This window comes from Gymnoscopelus microlampas (genome assembly GCF_963454915.1).
Source record: "Gymnoscopelus microlampas genome assembly, chromosome: 13".
NCBI classification, from domain to species: domain Eukaryota; kingdom Metazoa; phylum Chordata; class Actinopteri; order Myctophiformes; family Myctophidae; genus Gymnoscopelus; species Gymnoscopelus microlampas.
This window is the reverse complement of record NC_139950.1, coordinates 39,408,265-39,434,221: the sequence shown is the minus strand read 5'-3', so window position 1 is coordinate 39,434,221 and position 25,957 is coordinate 39,408,265. Positions and strand designations below refer to the sequence as shown.

General features: G+C 41.8%; 2 protein-coding genes and 1 long non-coding RNA gene across 3 annotated transcripts in view; 2 read left to right on the top strand and 1 right to left on the bottom strand.

Annotated features, from left to right (window-relative positions):
* The window catches only part of cdh23 (cadherin-related 23), a 306,429-nt gene that overhangs the window by 39,602 nt on the left and 240,870 nt on the right, over positions 1-25,957 (bottom strand). The window contains exon 36 of the mRNA XM_084076986.1: positions 25,373-25,600. Within this exon, the coding sequence (XP_083933112.1) occupies positions 25,373-25,600 (228 nt within the window). The remainder of the gene's footprint in view (positions 1-25,372; positions 25,601-25,957) is intronic.
* Positions 1,932-15,653, top strand: vsir (V-set immunoregulatory receptor; the record flags this gene model as incomplete). The annotated part of the gene is made up of 7 exons (XM_084075399.1): positions 1,932-2,243; positions 11,472-11,882; positions 13,080-13,130; positions 13,322-13,399; positions 13,492-13,602; positions 14,151-14,178; positions 15,461-15,653. Exons 1-7 carry the CDS (start codon positions 2,153-2,155, stop codon positions 15,651-15,653), a joined length of 963 nt encoding a protein of 320 aa, XP_083931525.1. The 5' UTR covers positions 1,932-2,152.
* On the top strand, positions 20,469-22,918 carry LOC311058972. The gene is made up of 2 exons (XR_014602107.1): positions 20,469-21,219; positions 21,684-22,918. It is a non-coding gene; the product is annotated as an uncharacterized lncRNA (long non-coding RNA).

The following is a 25,957-nucleotide window of genomic DNA, read 5'->3' as shown; positions in this document are numbered from 1 at the left end:
GAGACCAATCGTAGCCAATTAGAATGGAATATGAAAAATATGACCGATATACCGTGATCACATGACTCAAGGGATAATGTGTGTACCGAATTGTGTGAATTTTCTACACAGTCTGTAGGAGTAGTAGCAAAAAGTGTGTTTTGAAGAAAACTTGAACAATGTTGAAAAATCTAGCAGAAACGGGCGTGGCCTATATGAGAAGTTGCATCATGATTAATCTGAGTTCCCAGAAGTTTTCGCCAGCTCTGGCGAGGAACTTCTGGGCCAGAGCCCTGGTATTTGTGGGCGGGATGTACCTTACGCTCTGAATCTGAGCGGACACGCCTCTTACCGGTCTGAGAGCTGTGCAACTCGTCTAAAAAGTCCGACGAGAGGCAAACAGCAGTACACAACAATGGCGGCCGAAATTTCTCAAGGGGAAATTGCTTCCCGTCGATCCTATTTAGATGCAACACCCACTGCATGTGGATCCCGCCCCCTTTTCTTCATTGGCTGTTGATTTGAATCACAACGCAGTGGCCGCGCCCCTGCTGTCCAAGCTCCGACGCTAACCCTCCCAGACTACATCATGATGGAATCCAAAATATTTAGCTTGTACGTGAAGAGGCCTGTAATAGTGAAACCATGAGGCTGATTTGAAAGATTGGGGGTGGAGGTCATGCCTTGGCCTTGAGTGAGTGTGCGTGCAAATGGTTCACGCTTATCTGTCCAGCTGTGTCCAAGATTAGCTACAGAAACACATACACACACGCACCCACGCACATGCAAACACACGGCCAGGGATGAAAACATAATGCCCGCCGTTCCAGCCTGGAGGAGATAACCAGTCAATATAGGAGATTTGCTAATTATATTGTATTAACATACTTTACCATGCAGATTGGTTAAAATAACATTTTATTCATTAAAACAAGTCCTGGATTGTAGCTTTAACTTCAACAAAATGGGGGCTCCTTTTGTGGCTTGTTTTCCTTTCTTTCCACTTCAAAAGTGTAACGAATTATAATCATCAGAAAAGCTTGAAAACAATGTTTTCTTTCTTTCTTTTTTTCTTTCTTTCTTTCTTTCTTCTAAAATGAAATAAAATAGCTTATTAAGTCAGCAAATTATAATTATATTAGCTTAAAACAATGTTTTCTTTTCTCTCTTTTCTCTAAAATGAAATAAAAACACTCATTAAGTCAGTGGCCAATGGGAATAATAGCTGTTGGGGAAGGATATTTAAACAAAATTGCATGCACACTGCTTCTACAGTGTAACAGCCTATCCTTCCCATCCCATCTTTTTTTAGATGAGATCCTAAATAATGGCCAGCTGACAAACATCCTCAGGGCTGCGTGGGTTAACTCAGCAATGCAGTGGTGTAAAGTAACTAAGTACATTTACTCAAGTACTGTACCATTTGAAAATAGCTGATCTACATGCTCACCATGTGATGCGACACATTGTGAGCTTGTAGATCTGCTATTTTCAAACGATTTTTATACATTTGAAAACTTGGGAAATACAACATTCTGCATAATGAGTAGGCCTACTTTTTTTTTTACTTTTGGTACTTTAATTACATTTTGATACCAATGCTTTTGTACTTTTACTCAAGTAAATTTACTTGTAAACAGAGAATTTCTACATTGCAGTATTGATACTTTTACTTAAAGTGAAACATTTTAGTACTTTTTCCACCACTGGACTGGAGCAATGCATGCAGCATGTTGAGGAGGATGTAGTTTCACAACAATGTTTTTGCAGAGGAGAGAGAGAGAGAGAGAGAGAGAGAGAGAGAGAGAGAGAGAGAGAGAGAGAGAGAGAGAGAGAGAGAGAGAGCGAGAGAGAGAGCGCGCGAGAGAGAGGGGGGGGGGGTTGACAGATAGTAACGTGTGGGGGAGGGGTTTGTATCAGGTTGCTTGTTGCTGCAGCACTGGATGAACTTCTTCATCCTCCTCCAGAGAGGAGATTGGAGAAGTAGGCTAAAAGTTAGTGACAGAAGTTCAGAGCAGAAGTGACAGGCAGTGTGTGTGTGTGGAGCAACTTTATGGCTCTTTAATTATACATTTGCGAGAGAAAAGACACGTTATCTCGTTGATGCTTTGCAAAATAGACCTTCACTGAAGAAGACGCTCTTTCTTTGAGAGAAAGATCCGAGACAATCATCATGACATCGGAATTATTATTACACCGGAGTCCAACTTTAGGACTGGTGTTTGCATGTTGGCTCTGCGCCGCTCTGCCGATCATCTCTGGAGGTAAGTTTAAAGACACAGCACCGAGTCTCTGCTGCACTCTGGTTCACAAACTAAAACAGTTTTTAGCTCAAAACTCCAAAGAGTTTCGCACCGTGTTGTGAGCTTGTAGATCTGCTATTTTCCAGTACTTCTCAAACATTTGTTTTCTAATTTATGGACTTTTTTTTCCATGAAATTATTTTGAAAAATACATTTGTATTTGTTTTAATTCATGATTTATTTATTTATTTTAAATTTTGACATTTTACTCTTGACGCATAAAAAGTGGTCCGCGACCCACGAATGGGTCCCGACCCAGTGTTTGAGAAACAGTGCTCTACGGAGAGGCGCGCTGTGTTTGTTTGCGTTGTCCGACTGTTCGGGCGAGTGTGAACTTGTTGACATGTGTACGTTCTTCTTTCCAAAACAAAGTCTGATTAGTGTTTAGGCTACATTTCATTATATTCCATGGTTCCTTTACAAGTTAAACCCAATAAACAAGTTCGTTGGTTATAATGTAACCTCATTAGTGTCAGAAATAATGTCTATTTAATTCCTGCTTTCAGCAGAATATATTTTTTTTAAATTGGTTTATTTAGTTTTACCGCGCCGCCAATTCCTTGACTAAATATAAATAGTTTATCATGGGGACGTAACAGTCAGAGCAGGAAAGAAAAATAGTCATTTTAATGTGTTTGTATAGCGATGTTTTCCGATCACTGTGTTCTGTGTTGTTGTTTAGACTTAAAGCTCCGCTGCGCTCTGAGACACAACATCTGGCGGGGACGCAGTGTGGGTTTAACTGTGTTGCCATGTCCGCTTATAAGAAGCAACTTTGGGCTTGTTTTTCTGTAAAGTTGCTTGTAAATCTTGGTTAGTTGCCGGTTGTGCTTTTTTTTGGGCTTGTGAAGTTGCTATTTTTGGGGGCTTGTGATATGTTGTTTGAGCTAGTGGTGGTTGGTTCTCAAACATTTTCATGTTAAGGACCCCAAAAATAAATATGTATTTGTCCACGAACCACCCCCCCTCCATCTAAAAGTATTTTGTGACCCCTGTACCAGATTGGTGTTGTTAAAATCATGTAAAAGAAATGTTTACTTTTTTTCAAGATTTTTTTGTTGTTGAAAATAGCAGATCTACAAGCTCACAACGCGTGCATCGCAACTTGTTGTGAGCTATACTAGTCGCTTCTTTGCTCATAAAGTACATGAATGTGACCTATAGTAATAATTATAGAATCGCTTCTTTTGGCCTTGTTTTCAGAGACCCAGTTGCTTATTTCTCTCGCAAAATCTGGCAACACTGACCCCCACCCCCTCCCTCCCCGGTCCCACCAAGCAGCTGTTCTGTCTCCCCCCACCCCCACCTCTGTCCACTGAAGCGGGGTGCTGCTTCACTTCAAACGCCACTCAAATCCCCACAGGTTATCAGTTTTCGCCCTTTAGTATTTGGCCTAATTAGATAAACTGGCGATAGGCTCATCAAAGGAGGGCCTCACCGAATCGCAACCAATTAAAACAGACTGGAAGAAGCCTTTTAAACTTTAAAACAGCCTTTAAACATTTTTTGCTCAGCGTTTTAGTGTGTAGCCTACATTCTGAAGCTCTTGTAAGTCACACAACACAGACTGTTGTATTTTTTAGAATGATTGGTACTGGAGTCCCAAACGGCTGAGACGAGACCTGTAAACTCTGTCTGGATCCCCCAGCTGATCTGCTGTGAAAATGTCCCTTTCAGAGAGAGACCACCTCAGGTCTCTCTGCTGCAGAGTTGATTTTGACAGCAAATTTTGATTCAGTTTTAGTCATAGTCTTTTGAATCAAATTCCATTTAGTTTTAGTCATATTTTAGTCATCTGAAATGTTTTACTGTTAGTCTAGTTTTTAGTTGACTAAATATCATAAGATTATAGTCGACTACGTCTACAGTTGATTTAGTCGACTAAAATGTATTTTGGCGGTGCCTTGATGGCGTCGTAATGGCTGATTTTACACTTGGTTGCATGCTGAAAATAGCAGATCTACAAGCTCACAACACATCGCGCTGAGCTTGTAGATCTGCTATTTTCAGAGCTCAACACCCGAGCGCAACCAAGCATAAAATGACTTGCCTTTTAGTTCTACTGGATCTCTTCTCCACCTGTCGACGAAATTGTCAATATATTTAGTCTTAGTTTTAGTAATCATAGCTTAGTTTTTATTTAGTTTTCGTCAGTGAAAAAAGGTAGTCGACCAACATTTTTTGTCATAGTTTTAGACGACAAAATCAACATTGCTCTGCTGACTGCAAAATTGTGTGCGTCGCCTGCTATAGCTCTGCTGCTCTGCTCTCTCACTTTGGTTCAGGGTGTAATAGTTCTGTGCACAGGACATGGCACAGACAGACACAATAGTCGATAATGTAGACCCTATATTGGCAGGGTGTGATCCCTCTGTGTGGAGTGGACCACTTTCTCCTCTAATTGTGTCCCAGGCCGTGCTGTCCAGCCTGTGTCATGCAGGGACTAATCATTATCAATTAAAGGGCACTGAGTTTACATATGACTTCCTAGGTTAGCAGTGTTTGGTTCTCCAGCCTTTTCATGTCAAGGACCCCCAAAATGAATATGTATTTGGCCACGGACCCCCATCTATAAAGAGTTTGTGTCAGGCAACAAGATTTGTATAAAATGTTTAAAGTGACATTTTTCAAGATAAAAAAAGCAGATCCACAAGCAACGCATCCCGTTTCAATGTGTTTGAGCATGTAGATGTATATAGAATGAAAAGTGGTTAAACTGATTTTGATGCTATATTAACACATTTAGCTGGGGTCCCCCTGGAACCCCCCCAAGGACCCCCTGAGGGTCCCCGGACAGCACTTTGAGACCCACCCGGTTAGGTCTGCCAAATTCAGAGACAACCCTGATGTGACATGGGAAGTCGTTATGTGTGTGTGTGTGTGCACGCTTGTGTGTGTTTGTGCAATATGGGTGTGTGTGAGAGACAGAAGACAATCGAGGGAGGGAAAGCCCCTGTTCCTTTGGGATATTATTTTTCTATTTTTCTATGGGTAGCCTATTGTGTTTATAATAAGCCTTATTTGATGTGGTTGATAAGCCGTGGTCTAATCTAATGGATAACTAATGGGTCCTTCATAAGGCTGGTTACAATCTGTCAATGCCAGCCAAGGACAGAACATTGACCCACACAGCCTTGTTTGGACACTAAATGACTTATTAGCAGTGGTGGAAAAAGCACTCAAATGTTTTGCTTAAGTAAAAGTATCAATACTGCAATATAGAAATACTCTGTTACAAGTAAAAGTCCGGAACGCAAAATGTGCTTGAGTACATTTTTCCGCACTTTTACTTGTAACAGAGTACAGACGTATTGGCATCAAAATGTACTTAAAGTACCAAAAGTAAAAGTGCTCATTATGCAGAATGTCCCATTTCAAGTTTTCAAATATTTAAAAATCTTTTGAAAATAGCTCACAATGCGCCGCATTTTTCAAATGGCCAAAATGTGTGAAATACTCCAGTAAAGTAAAACATCCTCAAAAGTGTACTTAAGTATAGTACTTGAGTAAACGTTCTTAGTTACTTTACACCACTGCTTATTAGTCATGTCAGAACCAGTGTATCATGACCATAGCTGCAATCAATGCATTTACTGTAAAGATCCCGCAACACTGACCATATTAATCCTATATTATTATACAACCAATCTGTGTTTATGGGTGAAGAGCAATGAAGACCATATAAACAAGGGCCTCAACAGGGTGTTCTTCTTCTTCTTTTTTTAAAGCTACCTCCAGACAAATAACTTCCCTTTATGTTATTTTACGTCATTGACATTTTAACACTTCACATGTAAGTGTGGCATCTGCAGTTACAGTACATGTACATGAAGAAATTCTGTTGTAAGTACACTTACAAAACTGTTCAGCCTATTGCAGCAACATTGTATTACAGAGACAGCGTCATAATATGTCAAGGTAGTAAGGTTAGGCTAGATGTTTGAAAGGTTATAGGGATGTGCTTAAAATGAAAAGAAAAGGCAATTTTGTAATACACATACTAATGAACATGAACTTTCTCTTCAAAATAATTTGAAGAGAAACCAGACACAAAAACGTTTATAAGTACATAACTATACTACTCTTATCTTGATCTCTCTTATCTCTCTTAGATGGTGCTGAGTGCTGACCCTTAACAACTTCCTTTTTTTTAGCTAACTTGACCAGTGATTCAAGATTAATGGCCCCACAGATACCAGAAACTTCCACTGAAACTGTGTGTGTGTGTGTGTGTGTGTGTGTGTGTGTGTGTGTGTGTGTGTGTGTGTGTGTGTGTGTGTGTGTGTGTGTGTGTGGGGGGGGGGGGGGGGGGGGGGGGGGGGGGGGGGGTGGGTGGGTGGGTGGGTGTGTGTGTGTGTGTGTGTGTGTGTGTGTGTGTGTGTGTGTGTGTGTGTGTGTGTGTAATCTGGGATACTCCCACTGGTTTCATTAACACCCAGTAATGGGTTAGCTAATGATTGTCATTGCAGGAGGTGAGAATTGGGCGATGGAGAGGCCACTAGTATAAACACAGCCATAATGACTCAGGCGCATAAATACAGGCATACCTGCTCCACCAGTGGTTTTCAAAGTGGGGGTCCCTAGGGGGCAATTGGAAATGGAAATGTAAAAAAAATCATACAAAAATCAATAAAAAAATGTAATTCAAATAAAATTGTGCCAGTTTAACCACTTTCACCATGGTTCTTCTCCTATTTTGGGCATGTCATTATTGTCAAAATTGTTTCTTTCCTCCCCAAAAAAAGTATTTCCCCTATTGTGAAATGTTTTGTATTTCACAATAGGGGAGCCTCAGCCAGGGGCTATGGCTGTGTAAGGATCCTTTGCATGGAAAAGTCTGGGAACCCCTGGGCTAGGCTGACTGTCCCATAATGAATCAACACCACTGCAACTGCACAGAGTCATAAATGTTATTCCAATTGCAGAGAAGAACTATTTAACATAGAAAAAGATAAGTTAAAAAATCATTTCAAACAGGCTATGTAGCTGTAGCAAGGCTGTGTGTTACGAAAGAGAGAGCTGTCATGAGAAACAAGTCCTATAAACAGGTGGCGCTCTGGGGTTAAAAACAAAAGAGGGCCTGTGTCTGGGCCCTGAGGGACTATCAGTGCTCCTGAGAATTGAGATCAGAAGGGCATCAACTTCATCTAGAATAGAGCAAAGACACACAGATGTCTTATGTTTACCCTGGTGTAGGGCCAGAAGTACTCTGTTTGAAAACTAAAACAAACCCACAAAAAACTATTTGAGCTACAAGAAGGGGGAGGGGCGGGGGTGGAAACAGGAACACAGTAATATCCTTAAATTGAACTCTGAGAGTGTCAAAATAGCAAAAATTTTGCATGCAAGGAAAGCTGGGAGGAGGGTGGGTGTGAAACAGGAGAGGAGAAGGTCTTCTATTGTTCCCAGCTGCTATTGTACACACACACACACACACACACACACACACACACACACACACACACACACACACACACACACACACACACACACACACACACACACACACACACACACACACACACACAGGAACAGCCACAGGGGCAACAGTCTCACTTTAATTCACTCCATGGTTTTCCTATTGCTCTTCCTGACACAGAATGGTTAGTAGTGTCAGTCTCTCTCTCTCTCTCTCTCTCTCTCTCTGCACGCGCAAACGCACACGCACACACACACACACACACACACACACACACACACACGCACACACGCACACGCACACGCACACGCACACGCACACAGGATGCACATAAGACCTCCACGTCAAACAGCCAGCCAAGGTCATTGACTACTGTATAGCTACTGTATTTCCCATCAAGCAGCTTGGAGGGAAACCTCTTAAAGCTAGTGTTGACTTTTAGTATGGAAACAAATGATTGGCTTTCCTCTGTTTTTTCTGGGTTTCATATTAAAAGGGTCCCTCAGGCACTGGTTTCCTGCCCCCCTGAGGATGTTAATAGTAGTGCAAGCACAAAGAGGTTGCATGGGTTGCCAGACCAGACAGGAAAGCACGTTGTCAGCGAGTCACTGTTCGCGTGCCGTGCCTGTGCAGGAAGGAAGCCCAGCCCTCAAATCCTTGTTTCGACCAGAAAGCCTCCTAAAGCCCACATATGTCACATATCTATCTACACAAGACTTGCACGCACAGTCGCACACACACACATATGCTGCAGACACACGCGTACTGTACTACTATACTATGCACACACAGCTGTGTGGACATTTCACCAATTCACTGTGACCACAAACCTCCTATATACATTAAACCAAACAGCAAATGGTGCTTACACAATGGACAACCAAGAGCAGTGGTGGAAAAAGTACTCTGTACTCTGTTACAAATAAAAGTCTGGAATAAAAAAAAGTAAAAGTACTACAGTATTGGTATCAAAATGTAGTTGTAATGTAGTTTTCAAATGCATAAAAATGTTTTGATAATAGCCGATCTACAAGCTCACAATGAGCTTGTAGATCTGCTATTTTCAAATGGCTGAAAAGTATGTAGGGCTGAAGTGGTTAATGTATGTTTTGTAATAATAATCAAAATCTACAAAGTAACTAGTAACTCAAGTTTTCAAATAATTGAAGTGGAGTAAAAGTGCAATATTTGCCTCTGAGATGTAGCGGAGTAGAAGTAAAAGTACTGAAAACTGAAGAGTTATTAAAAACAGACAGAGTGGTATTGTTTATTTTTTTAATCTTATGTATATGTGCCTAATAATGAGTGCTGATGTAGCGTGGCTGCACTGTATAGTAAGCTCTCCGCCAGCCTTCTATAATTGTCTGCCGATGTTTAGAAAATAGCTTCAGCATGGTCAGCCCGGGGACACGTCTCTGTTATGTTGTTATGTTACTGCATTTTCTTTTGTTGCCTCCCGCCATGTCGTAAAGGTGTGCCGCACACCACAGATGAGGACCATTCTCATTCATGTGTTACCTTTTAAATGAATACAGTATAACACTGTATAATAGGGGTGCAACAGTCAATCGGTTATACAAAATAATCGATTTTTGCACCGTTGTACAACAAAGTATAAAATAACACATATAAGGGTTTAATTAGACTAATTCAGTGGTTTTCAACGTTTTTCATGCCAAGGACGCCTAAATTGATATACATTTGGCCGCGGACGCCCATCTGAAAATGTTTTGTGCCAGGGACCCCCAGAAGCAAAGCACACATTTTCAAGATTTCCCCCGGACCACTGGTTGAGAACCACCAGATTGATTTAGTCGATTATGAAAAATCTATTAGAATTCTTTTCACACTGATTTGTTGATATACATTTTTTTTCATTTATAAAAAAACACTTTGATTATTCGATTAATCGGAAAAACTAATCGATAGAATAATCTCTAATTGCAGCCCGTTCTCTATATAAAGTAAAACGTTACACATATCAGCCTATTTTTTGTGCATGCATTCCATTTCTGTACAGATAACAGCTCCAGTCACACAGGATGTGGTCCAGTGTTGTGTACTAGTCTGAGAGCGAAAGGCTGCTGTATGTCTATGAAATATGTAAAGTCTGTAAGAGTCTGTCGTATGTTTCCTGAAGGTACAGAAATGAGTTGTATTGATGGTGGTGATCGTGTCTACTGTCTGCTTACGTTATCATCTAAAAAGCTGAGGATCAAATGTATCGACTACTTCTGTGTTAGTAAGTTAGAGCAGCCAGAGAGACCTTTAGTACCCGTCAGATCTGGGTTGTTGATTTATCTCTGACACTGTTAAAATGGACCCATAAGGGTCTTATCTCTAAGTGATAAATCAACACTCTGGATTTTACTGTGTAGATAGATACTGTACCTCTGCCACCATCATATCTTACAAGACTCCACATGAAATATACAGAGCAGAGATTTACTACGGCCTATCACTATGTAAGGGACCGCTCTCGTTAAAGAGAACATTTAATAGCAGCTTAATCAATGCAATTATATTTATGCTTGGCAGTATAACTCTGTTCAGAAGCCCCCTGGGGGTAGGGGGGGGGGGGGGGGGGGGTGCATGCAATACCCCCCCACCCAGGATAGTTAACCCTGTAAGAGCCAGATATAGAAAATATTCGCTTTTTTCCACCTTTCACATAATGATGTTCTAGGACGCCTCTGATAAGAAATGAAATTGTTAAAAAAACAACAACATTTAGTTTAGATTCAGAACGTAAGCTCACTTAGCTTTTCTCAAGCTATCCCGTGGACCTGCACTAGGAATTTAGTGTTTTGTGTTTGCATATTGTGACTTCATTGCAAAGATCAACAATAAGACCCATTGACTACAGTATGTAGATATGGTCTTAAAATAATCTACACACATTGATTTTAAAATAGCTTAGTGATGTTGTAACTGAGAATTAGTTTCACTGTGGAGGTCAGGCCATTTAAGGTTGTACATTCTGTATTTCTAACAAAGATAAAAGAAAAAGAAAAGGCACAGGAAACCATCTTAGTTTGACCCAAAATACAAACCAGGAAGTATCATTATGAATCTTGCACAAATAGGCCACGGATGAGCTGCAGCTCAAGTGCGGTTTTGGTGACAACAGTACAGGACTGTCTGTAACCATTGCTCTGTGATCACAGATCAGAGATTCATTCCTTTCATCTTATAGGGCCATATGCAAGAGATCCTTGCCAAAAATATAAAGTGTTTATATTTATCAACTTTTGTTCAGTATGAGGATGCATTAAAGTTTTTTTTTCATCTTTTTCCATTTTGTTTTAGACATTTAGTCGAACAGTAAAATCCTCCATCAGTTAATTACTCCATTTGTATCTGTGAGAGTGTAAACATGTTTAGTTTAGTTTAACTGTGTAGGCTTTCTGCTTTTTCCTGGGTGTCTAGCCTTATCCCATTCAATCCGGGGACGCATCTGTGTCATTTTTATGATTTCTTTGGCTATTAGAAAATAGCTCATAGCGCAGCACTTTGTAGATCTGCTATTTTTGAAAAATTGTGAAAATGTGTGCACATCTTTGAATATATATATATTTTTAAGCAAACATTTGTAACTCAAATCTTCTGGGGGTCCCTGGAACAAAATATTTTACAAATGTTTCGTTTTCTAAAATAGCCAAAGAAATCTAAAATGACAGAGATGCGTCCCTTCTACCACTATTTTGTGTATCCAATCGTGGCAGTCAGTTATCTTCATCTCCCCGTCCTTTTTTCTCCTCTCTCCACAGTCCACGGTGAGACGTCTCACCACCCCGCCACACTCGGCGTTTCCACGCCGCACCTGTTCTACACCTGCCCCGAGGGCGCCACCGTCAAAATGGAGTGCGTGCAGAGCGGCGCCGCCCTGCACCTGAACGACGTCATAAAACACAGCTGGCTCTACACGCCGCACAGCGACCAACACTGCCACCAGCGGGTGGGCCCCCGGAACTTCAACGTGAGCGCCCGCGCCCACCCCGGCCCCGGGGTGAAGTTCGGCGTCGAGAAGGACGGGAGGAGCTTCTGGGTGGAGCTGCAGAACGTGACCATACGGGACCAGGGTCGCTACTGCTGCATGACCCTGGACTACCAGGTGGAACACAGGCACGGGACCCTTCAGCAGAAACCCCACAGCCACGTGATACTCCACATCACGCCACGTAAGGACACACACCTGTTTCTAACTGCCAGAGTGTATACACTAAAAAACTCACCCAATGCCAGCTATTTTGCGATTTTCTTACCTTTTCAAGTAGTCACAGAATATTTATCTCCAGTATGATCGATCCCCAGATAGTAGTTGCTAATCACGGAGGGATTCACTGTGCTTCCGCAAAAAAAACAAATGTCATCGCGACCTCCCATTAGCTTGTTATGCGCCCTTAAAAATAGCATGTTTCGGCAAAAAAACATCACAAAAATGTTTTTACACAAGAGCTGAGATACAGGATTTTGAAGTATTAAATTAACCAGGAAGTGAATGAAGCAGTAAATCTTCGGATCGCGTTATCTCTGGTTCTGTGTAAAAAAAAAGAAAGGAAAAGAAAACTTGTCCAAACTCGTCGTTGGCAGGCTGAGCCATAACAGAATTTGACGAATTAACTCGTCCATGGCAGGCAATGAGTTGAAAAATAAATAAATAATTATCCCACGATTTTTGTAACCCATTTTTTTCACCCAGTGCCAATTGCCTATGTAATCCTGGGCGCTACTCTACCTCTGCCAGCCTAGGGAGAGCCCAGAACTGAGCGCATGCCTCCTTCAATGCATGAGGAGCTAGCAAGCCGCTTCTTGTTTCAGAGTTTCCGAGCGTGTCTGTGCGAGGTGCACGTGTGCGCTTGTGTGTGCCTGCGTGTTTGTTTGGTCACAGCTGACTAGTGACAGTGTCGTTTCGGTGATTAGATTACCTAGTTTCAAAATCTGAGATACAGACATAAGTACATATTTGTAAGTAACAAAATAAAGTGCAAGCCAAGTCCCGCAAACAACGGATCTGAAAATTGTAATTGCACAACAGACAATAAAGAACAGGAAAATGTTGCAATATTCTTCCAGATACATTTACACCCCAATGATGTAACATTATTGAATGGTTTGTATGATCTAATTCCAATCACTGTGGTCTGTGGTGATATTACGATAGCCACTGTAGTCTACAGTATACTCTACTGTAGGATTCTGTGGTCTTTTCATTTGGTGAAGTCAAATGGCCTTGTCTGCAGTGTTGGAGAAAACCCAAGCTCACCCTATATAATATAATTCATGTTTTAGCTGGTAAACAAAAAGAAAAACAACACCATTGTCAAACAACAAATCCAACAAAAAAATAAATATACTGTATGTTATCACTTTCCCAGGGAGAAATGGATCTCAGGTCTGCACCGTCTTGGATGCCAAAGCACCTGAAGGTATGTCGCACACAATCAACACCGTCCCACATAGTGCTGCACAATTAATCGAAAAAAGATCGTGATCTCGATTCAGACACCTATGCAATCTCGATTTTTAATTATGGCGATTTGTTTTTCAATATAAAAAAAAGAAAAAAAAGAAAAAATGTTTTTTTTTCTTTTTTGCTTAATATTTTTATATTTACAAGAGAATCGTGTGAGAATCGTGATGGAAAATCGTGATTCACATTTGAGCAAGAATCCTGCAGCACTAGTCCCACAGCAAGGTATGTCGCACACAATCAGCGACCTTCCCAAAGAAATGACAAAAGCAGTCTTTGCATTTAACCCGCTCTTGTTCTGTCTGTGTCCCACCCAGGCACAGTGTCAGCCGTCCTGGCCACAGCAGCCTGCATCATGGCCCTGCTCTCTGTGCCCTTCATCCTTCTGCTGGTGTACAAGCACAGGCAGAGCACCCAGTCCAGTAGACGTAAGTTACACCACACACACACACACACACACACACACACAAACACACACGCACACTCTCAGAAGAACTATACCTGTAGAAAAACACTGCTATTAAAGGGATAGTCACAACGCATGAGCCATGTGTTGTGAGCTTGTAGATCGGTTATTTTCGGTGCACCCGTACGTAACTAACTATAACTCAGGCTTTACGTGGCCGATACCGGTACAGTACACACACACACACACACTTTATAAGCGAGGGCATTAACGTACACATTATGCGGTCACATGCACACGTAGATACCCTGCAGACGCTGACGCAGGCACACACACCGACAGACCATTATTCCCATGCATGACACAGCAAAACGCAGCTTTTTCCAAACCAGGTACAGGCCATTATGCCTCACTCCCCACGCATTTCCTGTAGAACTAACAGTGCAGGACACTTGAGATGTGTGTCACACAGCGGGAAACACATCCACACTGTAGCTGAAAGGTTCCGCTCACTTCCGTTTCAGTTCTCTCACAATAGACCGTTTCCCTTTCCTCTCTCTCTCTCTCCAGGTGCACACGAGCTGGTGAGAATGGACAGGTGAGTGTTCCCACAGTCTATATGTGACAGCTGGCCTGGCAGACCCACCTCAGTAACAGCTGTTTTTTCCCACAACACATCCTCATAAACACACCACAAAGGATAATGTCTCACCATGGCATCAGTGTACAGTAGCTCAGTGGTTCTCAACCTTTTCAGGCCGTGACCCCCCCCTTCCCCCCCAAAAATAATCATATTTGAACAGGGGACCCCCCCCCCCCCTACCCTGAAGGAGTTGAGGCATTCAATTTAGTCTGACACCGCAGATAAATATTGTGAAAATTGTAGATCTACAAGCTCACAACGCCTCACATTGCAAGGCGTTAGTTTTGAGCTTGTAGATCGGCTGTTTTCACAATTCATGCCTCTTTCTTATATTATTTTTTTCAATGTTTGACCAGTTTTTATTGTATAGTTTGTTGATTACTCTTGACGCAGTAATGGTCTTTTTCGTTTATTTCTTTTTAGGTATTAATAAGGTCTTAAAAGTCCTCAAATTGTCACTTCACTATCATCTGGGGACCCCCCCCCCCCCCCCTAAATCATGTGGAGACCCCGTTGGGGGTCCCGACCCACAGGTTGAGAACCACTGCAATAGCCGATAGCTTGGATCCGGCCATGGCTCTAACACACACACACACACACACACGCACACGCACACACACACACACACACACACACACACACACACACACACGCACACGCACGCACGCACGCACACACGCACACTTGCTCACAGAGTGAGCGCTTCCCTGATTACTTACAGGTGGTATTGAATGTGAAGCCATTTGGTAAACATCCAAAGCATACTGTAGTTTTTGTTTTGTTTCCTTTTTTTCTCCTTGAGGAATACATTGGTTTCCATTCATTTCAGTAAACTTGCAGAGACTTGAAACTAGCTTGAGAGATAGGTAATCCAGCACAATGAACCTTATGTCACCTTTGTTTTGTTTTTATCGCTATCGTAGCATTTTATGGAGTTCAGTGCTCTAGAAGCAGAACATGTTATGATGGGTTTATTATGTAAAAGGTCGCAAAATGGGGAACTAGGGTGTGCAAAACAAAACAAAGAACGACTTTGGAAAATGACAGTATTGTAAATTAGACCATGACTCATAATCAATGGACAAAAGACATAATATCACCAGAATGGTTCTTTAAGCATGTACACTACTTGGAAGAATGATATTATTAACATGATAATATTACCATTGTGAATAGTTATTTTTGTAATAATGCAATTAAATGCCTGTGTGTGTGTGTGTGTGTGTGTGTGTAACAGTACGGCCCTGGGACATGAGAACCCTGTGTTCATGGTGGGATCTCCGCAGACTAAAACCCGCACCGTGTCTCAGATTATGGCCAGACAGACATCAGAGACAGGACGCCACCTCCTGTCTGAGTCAGCAACTCCCTTCTCTCCCTCTGGAGACGGGAATGTCTTCTTCCCATCACAGGGTAGGAGATGCACATAAACACACGCACGCACACACGAACCCTGTGTTCATGGTGGGATCTCCGCAGACTAAAACCCGCACCGTGTCTCAGATTATGGCCAGACAGACATCAGAGACAGGACGCCACCTCCTGTCTGAGTCAGCAACTCCCTTCTCTCCCTCTGGAGACGGGAATGTCTTCTTCCCATCACAGGGTAGGAGATGCACATAAACACACGCACGCACACACACACGCACGCACGCACGCACGCACGCACGCACGCACGCACACGCACACGCACACGCACACGCACACGCACACACACACACACACACACACACACACACACACACACACACACACACGCATACTGTAAAAACGAAGGTGGCCCTATTGGAGCAGGCACTTCTTTCAGAGGCTTTTGCCTGGCTTAAGCCCGAGTTATACTTGCGTGCGGGTGTTGCACAGCAAAAAATAACAGACTTACAGTACAAGCTCGTAGATCTACCACTGTCAGTGTACGACACCCATGCACAACCCAATGCACAATTCTACTCTCACCAGCAACGTGACCATGAAACCTGAACATACTATACGTCATCGTATCAGATCCATGGCTGGAAAAAGACCAGATTAACCCATTAAGACCTGGAACTGTGTCATTTTTAGATTTGAGCTAAAAAGCATTATTTTACACTTTGGGCTATTCAAAAATAGCAGATCTACAAGCTCATAGCACGGCACCGAGTTCCGCGCTACGAGCTTGTAGATCTGCTATTTTTGAAAATTCGTGAAAATGTGTGCAAATCTTTGAATATATATATTTTTAAAGCGAACATTTTTAACTCAAATATTTGCTTCTGGGGGTCCCTGGAACAAAATATTTTTATGGGGGTCTGCGGCCAAATACATATCATTTTGGGGGTCCTTGACATGAAAAAGTTTGAGCACCACTGATATAGAAACATATGTTTTTTCAGAATACCGTTGAGATTTAGGAGACATGTAGAATCGACTTCAGGTCTCAATGGGTTAAATGAAAAAACAGATCTATTTCAATTCAGTAAATTGATCTCTAGCAAAGGGTAGAGTATGCAAGTTGAGCAGAGTTTAGTCAGACAAAATGTGTGGTATGAGCGTCAGTCTGGCCTCACAACTACATAACCTACTGAAACTGGTCTTAGTCATTAGACTTGTTAGAGAAAGTTGTTAGAGAAAACTCTGATGAGGGAAATGATGTTGGCATAATCGTGCTCAATTTGCAAAAAAAACATTTGACACAGTGAGTCATCCTGTACTGTTGTTAAAGCTACAGTACAGTGCATGGGTTTAACCCATTAAGACTGGGAACGCATCTCTGTCATATTAGCTATATTAGAACCTTTGGATATTACATGTGGGGTGCCACAAGGTTCCATAGGGTCTCTTTGATGTCTTATTATGTATAAAAAATGACATGCCAGTGGCTGTGAAATGTAAGCTCTGGTATGCTGATGATTCTGTGTCACTGGTATCTATCTGTAAATGAGGTCAGTGAGTTTGAGAACACTCTGTGTAATGAATTTGTAATTGAAAGTGTAAGAGAGTGGCTCATAGATAACAGGCTTTCAATACATTTGTGTAAAAACCGAGGCAATCCTGTTTTGGAACTAAGAAGTAAGCTGTCAAGAAACAATATGTGGAAAGTCTTTTGTAATGGAGTTGATATTGTATCTCAGACAAGTGTCTGATATTCAGGAATAATATTGGAACAGTCACTCTCCTGTGAATCTATTGCTGCTATTATCTAAGTGTGACAGCAAACTGAAGTTCCTGTAACTCCTCGTGTCAGCATTGATACAGTGTCATTTCCATTATGCAGCATGTTCTGCTTGGTACGGTGGTTTGACAGCTAAAATCCAGGAACAAACCGCAGCTGATGCTATATAATGTTATTCAGTACGGTATTTATTAAATGCATCCCCTCAAACATGTTGGTAGTGATAGATTCTGAAGGGTTGGACCGCTGCCAGTACAGCTCAAAGTAGAGCAACAGGGGCTGCAACACATGTACCGTATATATAATGTTATCAATGGACATGCTCCTCAAAAATACACGTTTTTCTCAAAACTATAATACCAGAGCCAGTGTGTGTTCTTGTAAAGTGCCTCAAATTAATTATTATGTAACCTTTTTTCTTTTTTTTACACTGCTGTAATGTTGTGGAACAGCCTTCCGCTACACTGTCACATCAAGGTTTTAAATATGAGCAGGGCTTAAAAAAGTCAGTTTAGGACTTCTTTATGGTACAGATTGATAATGAAATCTGCTTTGACATTGTTCCTTTAAAAAAAAAAGAAAATCTTAAATTGTGGTGTTGTATCGTGGAATTTCAGGATTGAGTTGTTTAGTTTCTATGTTGTGATTCTTTGCTGTCTTTTAACATCTTGATACCATGTTCAAAATAACTACCCGATAGTCCATCAAAATCAATCAATCAATCAATCAATCAATCAATCTTTCCTAAGGACACTAAGTTGGAATTACCGCTGGAATAATACATAAATATAAAATCAACAAGGACACAGCACAGTTGAAAATGATGAAATAAATTAACTACAGTATGGGTTTAAGTGCAGTCAGTCAGTGATCATACGCATGCATGCATGCACGCACGCACGCGCGCGCGCACACACACACACACACAGGAAAGGCTTGCGTGCATTTACACATACACACAACAAGACAGCTGGTTCCAACACGATGTGACTAAGTGAAGTGGCATGTGTGCTGAGGAGCTTTACTTTCTGTCCCTGCATGTAGAACTGAAACCACCTGTTTGCGCTGTAACTTTCACCCTTATTCCCCCTTCGCCTCACGTTCGCACTTCCCCTCTCAAGTCATTCTCCACTCATCAGCACTCTCATTTAAACACTAATGGCCCTTTCAGACACTCCGCTCAAACACAACTTGAACCGATGGCGGGGACGATTAGTTACAGCGGGTGAGTTCAAATCCAGAGTGTTTGGCGAGTGATTCCCGGGGCACCTGGGCAGACATTCCACACATTCTGAGGTGGATTGCCCTGCTTCCTGGTAGCTCAGGCTCAGGGGGCACAAGGGGAACAGGACAGGGGCCAAGTTTAGAGAACATCCACAGTGAAACAGTGAATTCATCCCTAGAAACGCGAGATTTGTTTGATGTATGAGGTCTTTTCTGGAACTTCATTAACATCGGATTGAAGGTCGGTATTGTGAGCATTGGATTTGGTTTGGTTTGAATACTTCATAAGCAGTTAGAAACAGTACAGCAGTACAGTAAAAACTTAAAAAGACTTTTCGGGGATATTGGGGTGCATTTTCTTGCCACAGTAGCCAGAACTGATACAGTTACTAAGTTATATAACACATGGTCCTATATCAGAGGTTTTTAAAGTGAGGGTCGTGCCCCCCAGGGGGCCAAATGGAAAAGAGAGGAAAATAATAATAATAATACAAAATAATAATAATAGTGCCTCTATTTTGGTCATGTCATTATTGTCAAATATTTTTGAAAATAGCAAAAATAGTATATCTACAAGCTCACAGTTGGTTGCTCTTTTCAGAATAAAACAAAAAAACCCTGGACTATCTTAGTATTAAGTTAAGTTCATTGTTCAAACAAATACATCCAGGATCATAGAAAACATGTGTTCCCTTGAATGGTGTCCAAATCGTATGCAGAACCCCAGTACAGTCCCCTGTCCGCGAGGCCCTTTCTTATAAAGAATGAGAACTTCACTTCAGCTTTCAAGACCAAAAATGATACACGACTGCACTTTAAATTAGCGGAATTTAACCAGAAACAGTTCCCTCTTATCTTAAAATGTCACAACTCTGGCCAAAGACCGCATCGCTCGTTCTGCTTTCTTGCGGTTTGCCAGTGACTCACGACTTATTCTGAGAAACAAAGAACCGGTCTATACAAGCGTCGTGTCTGAGTATGTACGTGCGTTTCCATGTGTGTGTGTGTGTGTGTGTGAGAGAGATAGATTTGCAATGATCTGTGTATGTTGCAGAAGTAGGAAGTCGAATGTTGAAAATTCAAACTCCCTCGCAATTAAGTTTCCACATGTATCAGCATATATACGTATACTCGACGCATGCATGTGTGCGCAGGTCAGTGCATTTAGTGGTTAATAAACCATCCTTGTTCTTCTGCCATTTTTTACATGCTCACAGAACCAATCCCTTTTCCCTCTTCCAGATCCCATCCTTGAGGACGCAGAGCTCGTGCAGGTTTAAAGAACGACGCCTCTTCATCTCATATCTCTCTGACCTGAACCGGTACACAACAGTCTCCCGGTGCTCCTCGGCTTCTTCTTCCCCATACAGTCACCACAGCAGCCTGTCTCACAATCGCCTCCGCCGAGAAATCTCTCTCTCTGTCTCTCTGACTGGACCGCAGGGGGGAACGGAGAGTGTTTCTGTGGGTTTTTCTTTTTATGTTTTTGTTTCTCGTATTCCACTCCACCTACAGTACGACAACAGCTGGAGGTCATCAGGGTTCTTGTATTTGTCAGTGCTTGTGTTGTAGTTGGGGGAGGGGGGGGGGGGAGGGCGGCTGACTGACTGCCGACGATGGCTTACGGACCAACAGGTGCCCCACCACCACTGCTTGGGATGTCCCAGGACCAAGTTGAGTGGGGGGTATTTCCATGTGCAAGGGTGGGTATATTAACCCTTTAAGACCGGGAACACAGCATCTGTGTGTCATTTTTAGATTTCTTTGGGCTATTCAAAAATAGCAGATCTACAAGCTCATAGCGTGGCACCGAGTGCCGCGCTATGAGCTTGTAGATCTGCTATTTTTGAAAAATCATGAATGCAAATATTTGGTTTTTTTTGTTTTTTTGGCGGACATTTGTAACTCAAATCTTTGCTTCTGGGAGTTCCTGGAACTAAATATTTTACAAATTCGCTGTAAAAATATTTTACAAGTTCGCTTTAAAAAATATATAATCCAAGATTTTGCCACACATTTTCAAGATTTTTCTAAAATAGCCCAAAGAAATAAAAAAAATGACACACAGATGCTGCTTTCCCGGTCTTAATGGGTTAAGACACGGGTCTAAAAAACAGCTCCTTTTGGGCTTCAAAGGGGCCATCCCTCAGAGCATCAGGATGAGAACCTTTTTTCTTCTCCCTTTCCTCTGTCACCCCTCCCCCTCCCGTCACTGAAACGAGGTGCTCTGCGTGACAGCAATATCAATAGAGAAGACTGTAAACCAGTTTTTTAATGGCATTACTCTGTTCCCCTCCCTGTATCACTTCCACACAGGCGTTGGTCCTCTGTTCCCTTCTGTCTTCTGTGCTACCTCAGTTTACTGTTAACTCTTTTACTGTAAATACACACGCTCCCCCCCCTCCCTGTCATTCACCCACCCACCCACCAATGGAATCCTGCACTTAAACCCTATATACTTTGTTACCTAAGGGGTCTATACTTGGGCCCCCTCCTTTTTTACCTCTACACCAAAACTCTTGCCAAAAAAAGCCGTTATTTTTGCCAAACGTTGGCTTGTTTTCGTCAAATGTTCCCCTTTTATAACATGCCCAGAATAGGGACGCAAGGCTTCCTATATGGTTAACTCATTCCCTGCCAGACTTATTTCTGGCTGTGTTTGCCCACTGCCAGCGATTTAGTGTTTTTTATAAAATTGTTTAAAAATCCACACATTTTTTTTTTCATTATGATCGCAAGTCCAGTTGTTTCTAAACACACAGGCGAGTCGTGCACGGCGCTCAGACAACAAACATTACGGTCGGGGCGGAGCCCTTCTCCTCCAGCCCGGCGTTAAACAGCATGCATGGCCAACTGAACGGAAAACTCACTTTCTTTTTCCACCTCGCCACAGACCTCGCTAAATCCCTTATGATCGCGTGTTCAACTTTTTGTAGACACACAGGGTAGTTGTGTGAGTGGCCCAGAGAAGACATTTTCAATCGGCGACATTCCATTTTGCAGCAGTAGCAGTTTCAAAACACGTCCTAGGCAGGTTTGGTAATTGGAAAAAAATACGTTTTTTACGTCCTAGGCAGTGTTTGAGTTAACATTGGCTTTGAAAACATTCAAACTTGGCTGATAAGTGGTAACGTATAAAAAATGATAAAAATTGTAAAGTGGCGTGTCATTTAAATTTTTCTGTAATGTAAATATGTAAAATGCTGCTTAGGGCAGCACTTATATTCTTTTAAGTGAGGAAATCCGGTGCAACATTCATCTGAAAAAGCTTTATTGTTATTTGCTTCATGTAAAAAAAAAGAACATTTTATTCATTTTATTTTTGTCTGTTTTCCGTTTCTAAAGATGCAATAATTTTATATATAAGATTTGTATATTAGTATTGGTATAATTCACTATATTACATTTTTGTAATTGAATAGGGAAATTGATATTATCCACACTCTGGATTTTGCCGTGTAAATAATAACTATACTCCACGCACAGAGGAATGTATTGAATGTTGATTACCAAAGAATTGTCATATTAAAGGGTGGGTATATTTTGCAAAATTGCAGGCAAAGTGATTTTTTAAAAGTTGATGTTAAAGGAGGAGTTCACCCAAAAAATGACTTATTTTATATTAATTGCACACCCCACGATGGCTTGAATTCATGGATTATTTTTTGTCGCATTCCTAAGCCAATAATTTGATGACCGTGTGTATTTCCGGTAGGAGACACAAATAATCTACTTTGTGTCTCCTACCGGATACATTAGCTGGTAGGAGATGGGAATCAAATTATTAGCTTAGGAATGCAACAAAAACAAAAACAAATCCATGAATTCAAGGCTTCATGGGGTGTGCAATTTATAGAAAATAAGTAATTTTTTGGCAGAATTCCTCCTTTAAGGACGTATGTGTGTATGTGATAGTGTGAAACCACAGTGCAGCAAGGTGCTCAAAGTAACGCATAGCATGACGTGTAGCATGATGGCAGGACAGGGTATTAAGTATGTATTTTTTTTTAAGTTCTCGAACGCTGCAGTCAAGCCAAAGTGTGTGTGTGTGTGTGTGTGTGTGTGTGTGTGTGTGTGTGTGTGTGTGTGTGTGTGTGTGTGTGTGTGTGTGTGTGTGTGTGTGTGTGTGTGTGTGTGTGTGTGTGTGTGTGTGTGTGTGTGTGTCAGTGTGTGTGTGTCACTCTTCTAATATATACTGTACAAAGCTCGTTGTAATCACTTTGGAAACTGTGTTTGTTCTGTAGATTGCCACTGAATTCCTGTGTAAAAAGAAATGTCCTTTTTCTGGTTTTCTTTAATAAAGCAAAGCTCTTACACTTTGGAGCCTGTGTCTCTATTCATCTACATCATTGCACGTATCCACTGGCAGCTCTCCAAAGCTATCATGACACAAGGACATGCAGTTCTTACTGCCCAGGGAGCCATTACAGATATAACAAGGTTGTTCCGCTTGTGTGCCTCTAAAGGTGGTGCACTGGAGGGACGACGGCATTGAAAAGGGGAAATGATGAAACAGTCTTGGCATCTTGTTTCATAAAAAGAGATCGATCTCCTCTTATAAAACAAGATGCCAGGACTCTCTATAGAGAGATAGATGGAAGACAGGCATGTCCGGCACTGCCCATCTACTCTAAGCAGGGCACTTTCTGGAAGTGTTAACAGACCACACACGACTGCAAAAGACAGCCCGTTGTCAGTAAACACCCACACAATTCTCTCACTCTGTACCCTTTGATGAGGAACTCCTTTTACCGTAACTTTGAATATGGCAGGCGTGCCTAAACAGGAAGCATAAATACTCCTCTTCCTCTTTCTGCGAGCATGGCCTGGAGTTGTGGCTTTCCTGTTTACACTGCTGAGTGTTTCCTGTTCCTGTAGTTGCTGATCAGCTCAAACTGGTGATCAAACTAATGAAGTAAGCCACTACTCTCTGTACTGGAGTGCATGCACTGTCCAATTTACCATTAACCCTACAAAATGTCTTCTAAATCCTAACAGTTTTTTGAAAAAAAAAACTATGTTGCTACAGTATATCAGTGGTTTTTCATGTCAAGAACCCCTAAAATGATATATATTTGGCTGCGGACACCCATCTCAAAATATTTTGTTCCGGGGACCCCCCAGAAGCAAAATTTTGAGTTACAAAAGTTTGCTTTTAAAAATATTAATATTCAAAGATTTGCACACATTTTCACGATTTTTCAAAAATAGCAGATCTACAAGCTCATAGCGGGGCACTCGCTATGAGCTTGTATATCTGCTATTTTTGAATAGCCAAAGAAATCTAAAAATTACACAAATTCGTTCCCCGGTCTTAAAAGGTTAAGAGGATCTGATTGAAATGTCACTGGAATATGACCACTGGTCTGTTGGCCAAATAATTAGCTTATCTGATTTGTGCCTAAGCCTAATGCAGGTAGATAAGAAAATCGATGCTCACTGGCCGATGCAAATCAGCCAAACGAGCCCACCTTTCTAGCAGTGAAGTGCTTGCAGTACCATGGCTGACCAAAAGAGGGATCTGTAGTGAGAGGAGCGTGATGATAACCCCAGATGACTCTTTCTGGCTGTGTGTGCACCAGTCCAACTATAGCCAACTTCCAGTCACCATGAATAGATGTCAGCAACAGACTTGGATGAGATGAATAACCCTCGACTGTTTATTTGTGTTAGATCATGCTGGAAGAGATGACTAGCAACCCAATGTGAGAAGAATGGGAAATGGGAGTAAAAGTCAACTGATATTCCAGGATGTTTTTTTTTGTTAAAGACTGTTATTTAAGCAAACAAGCCAGACCACCAGTATGGTCCTTTAACACACAGTATATAAGATAAGATAGGAAGATAGGAAATTCAGTATTCTATAGCAGTGGTTCTCAACCAGTGGTCCGGGGACCACCAGTGGTCCTTGGGGGGTACCAGGGGGCCCCCAGCTAAATTAGTTAACATAGCGTCACAATCATTTCAACCACTTAGCTTTGGCTAGTAAAAAATTAGCAGATATACAAGCTCATAGCACGGCACCGAGTGCCGCGCTATGAGCTTGTAGATCTGCTATTTTTTTAAAATCTTGAAAATGTGTGGCATATCTTTGAACATATATATTTCTTAAGCGAAGATTTTTAACTCAAATCTTTGCTTCTGGGGGTACCTGGCACAAAACATTTTCAGATGGGGGTCCACGGCCAAATGTTTTTAAATTTAGGGGTCCTTGGCATGGAAAAAGGTTGAAAACCACTGTTCTATAGTAATGCCGGATGTGTATATACTATATGTGTATATAGTGGTGGGAAAAAAGGTTCATTTCAGAGAACAAACGATTTCGTTCACGGCAATGATTCGTTCAAATGATTCGTTCACGTTCTCGTTCAGTAACGCTATTTTCTAGTGTTAAAAATGTACTTGAGTAAAAGTACAAAAGTATTGGTATCAAAATGTACTTAAAGTACCAAAAGTAAAAGTACTAACATATTTGAAAATAGCCTAGGTATAAAATAGGGCTAAAGTGGTTAATGTATGTTTTATAATGTCTGTAAAACACCATTGCGGGAGCGTTTTTTTTATGTCGCACGCAAGTGAACGTAACAGTTTCAGAAAGTGAACGAGCTCGTTCACGGCAAATGAACTAGTTCTTTTGAACGAATCGATCATGAACGACACATCACTAGTATATACTAATGTATATACTGTATGTTCAGACCAGAGATTCCTGCATGTATATTTGTAGCTGCATAATAATGGTTGCGGTGTCAGCTTCTGAGCTGAGTGTCTTACCGACAGAGTTGGCGTGCCGTCGTCCTCCACGGTGACACTCAGCCGGTACTCCTGCTGGCGCTCGCGGTCGGGCGGGGCGGGCCGCGTGACCATCTCGCCCGTCACCCGGTCCATGCGGAAGGTCAGGTCCTGGTTGCCCGCGGTGATGTAGTAGAACAGCATGGCGTTGGGACCGATGTCCCGGTCTGTGGCCACGACGCGCAGCACCGATGTACCACCACCGACATTCTATCACGCACACACACACACACACACACACACACACACACACACACACACACACACACACACACACACACACACACACACACACACACACACACACACACACACACACACACACACACACACACACACACACACACACACAGAAAAAATATATAGATTGACATCATGTGTGAGTGTGTACTTGTATATAAATGGGCAAAATGACCCCCGAAGTATTGTAGAATTGGAGCAGGGGTCTTCAACGTTTTCAGGCCAAGGACCCCCTAGCTGAGAGAGAGATGAAGCAGGGACCCCCCCTCTATATTGTATAAAAATTGTGTTTCAGATTTAACTGTTTTTGTTTACTTGGTCTGCTCT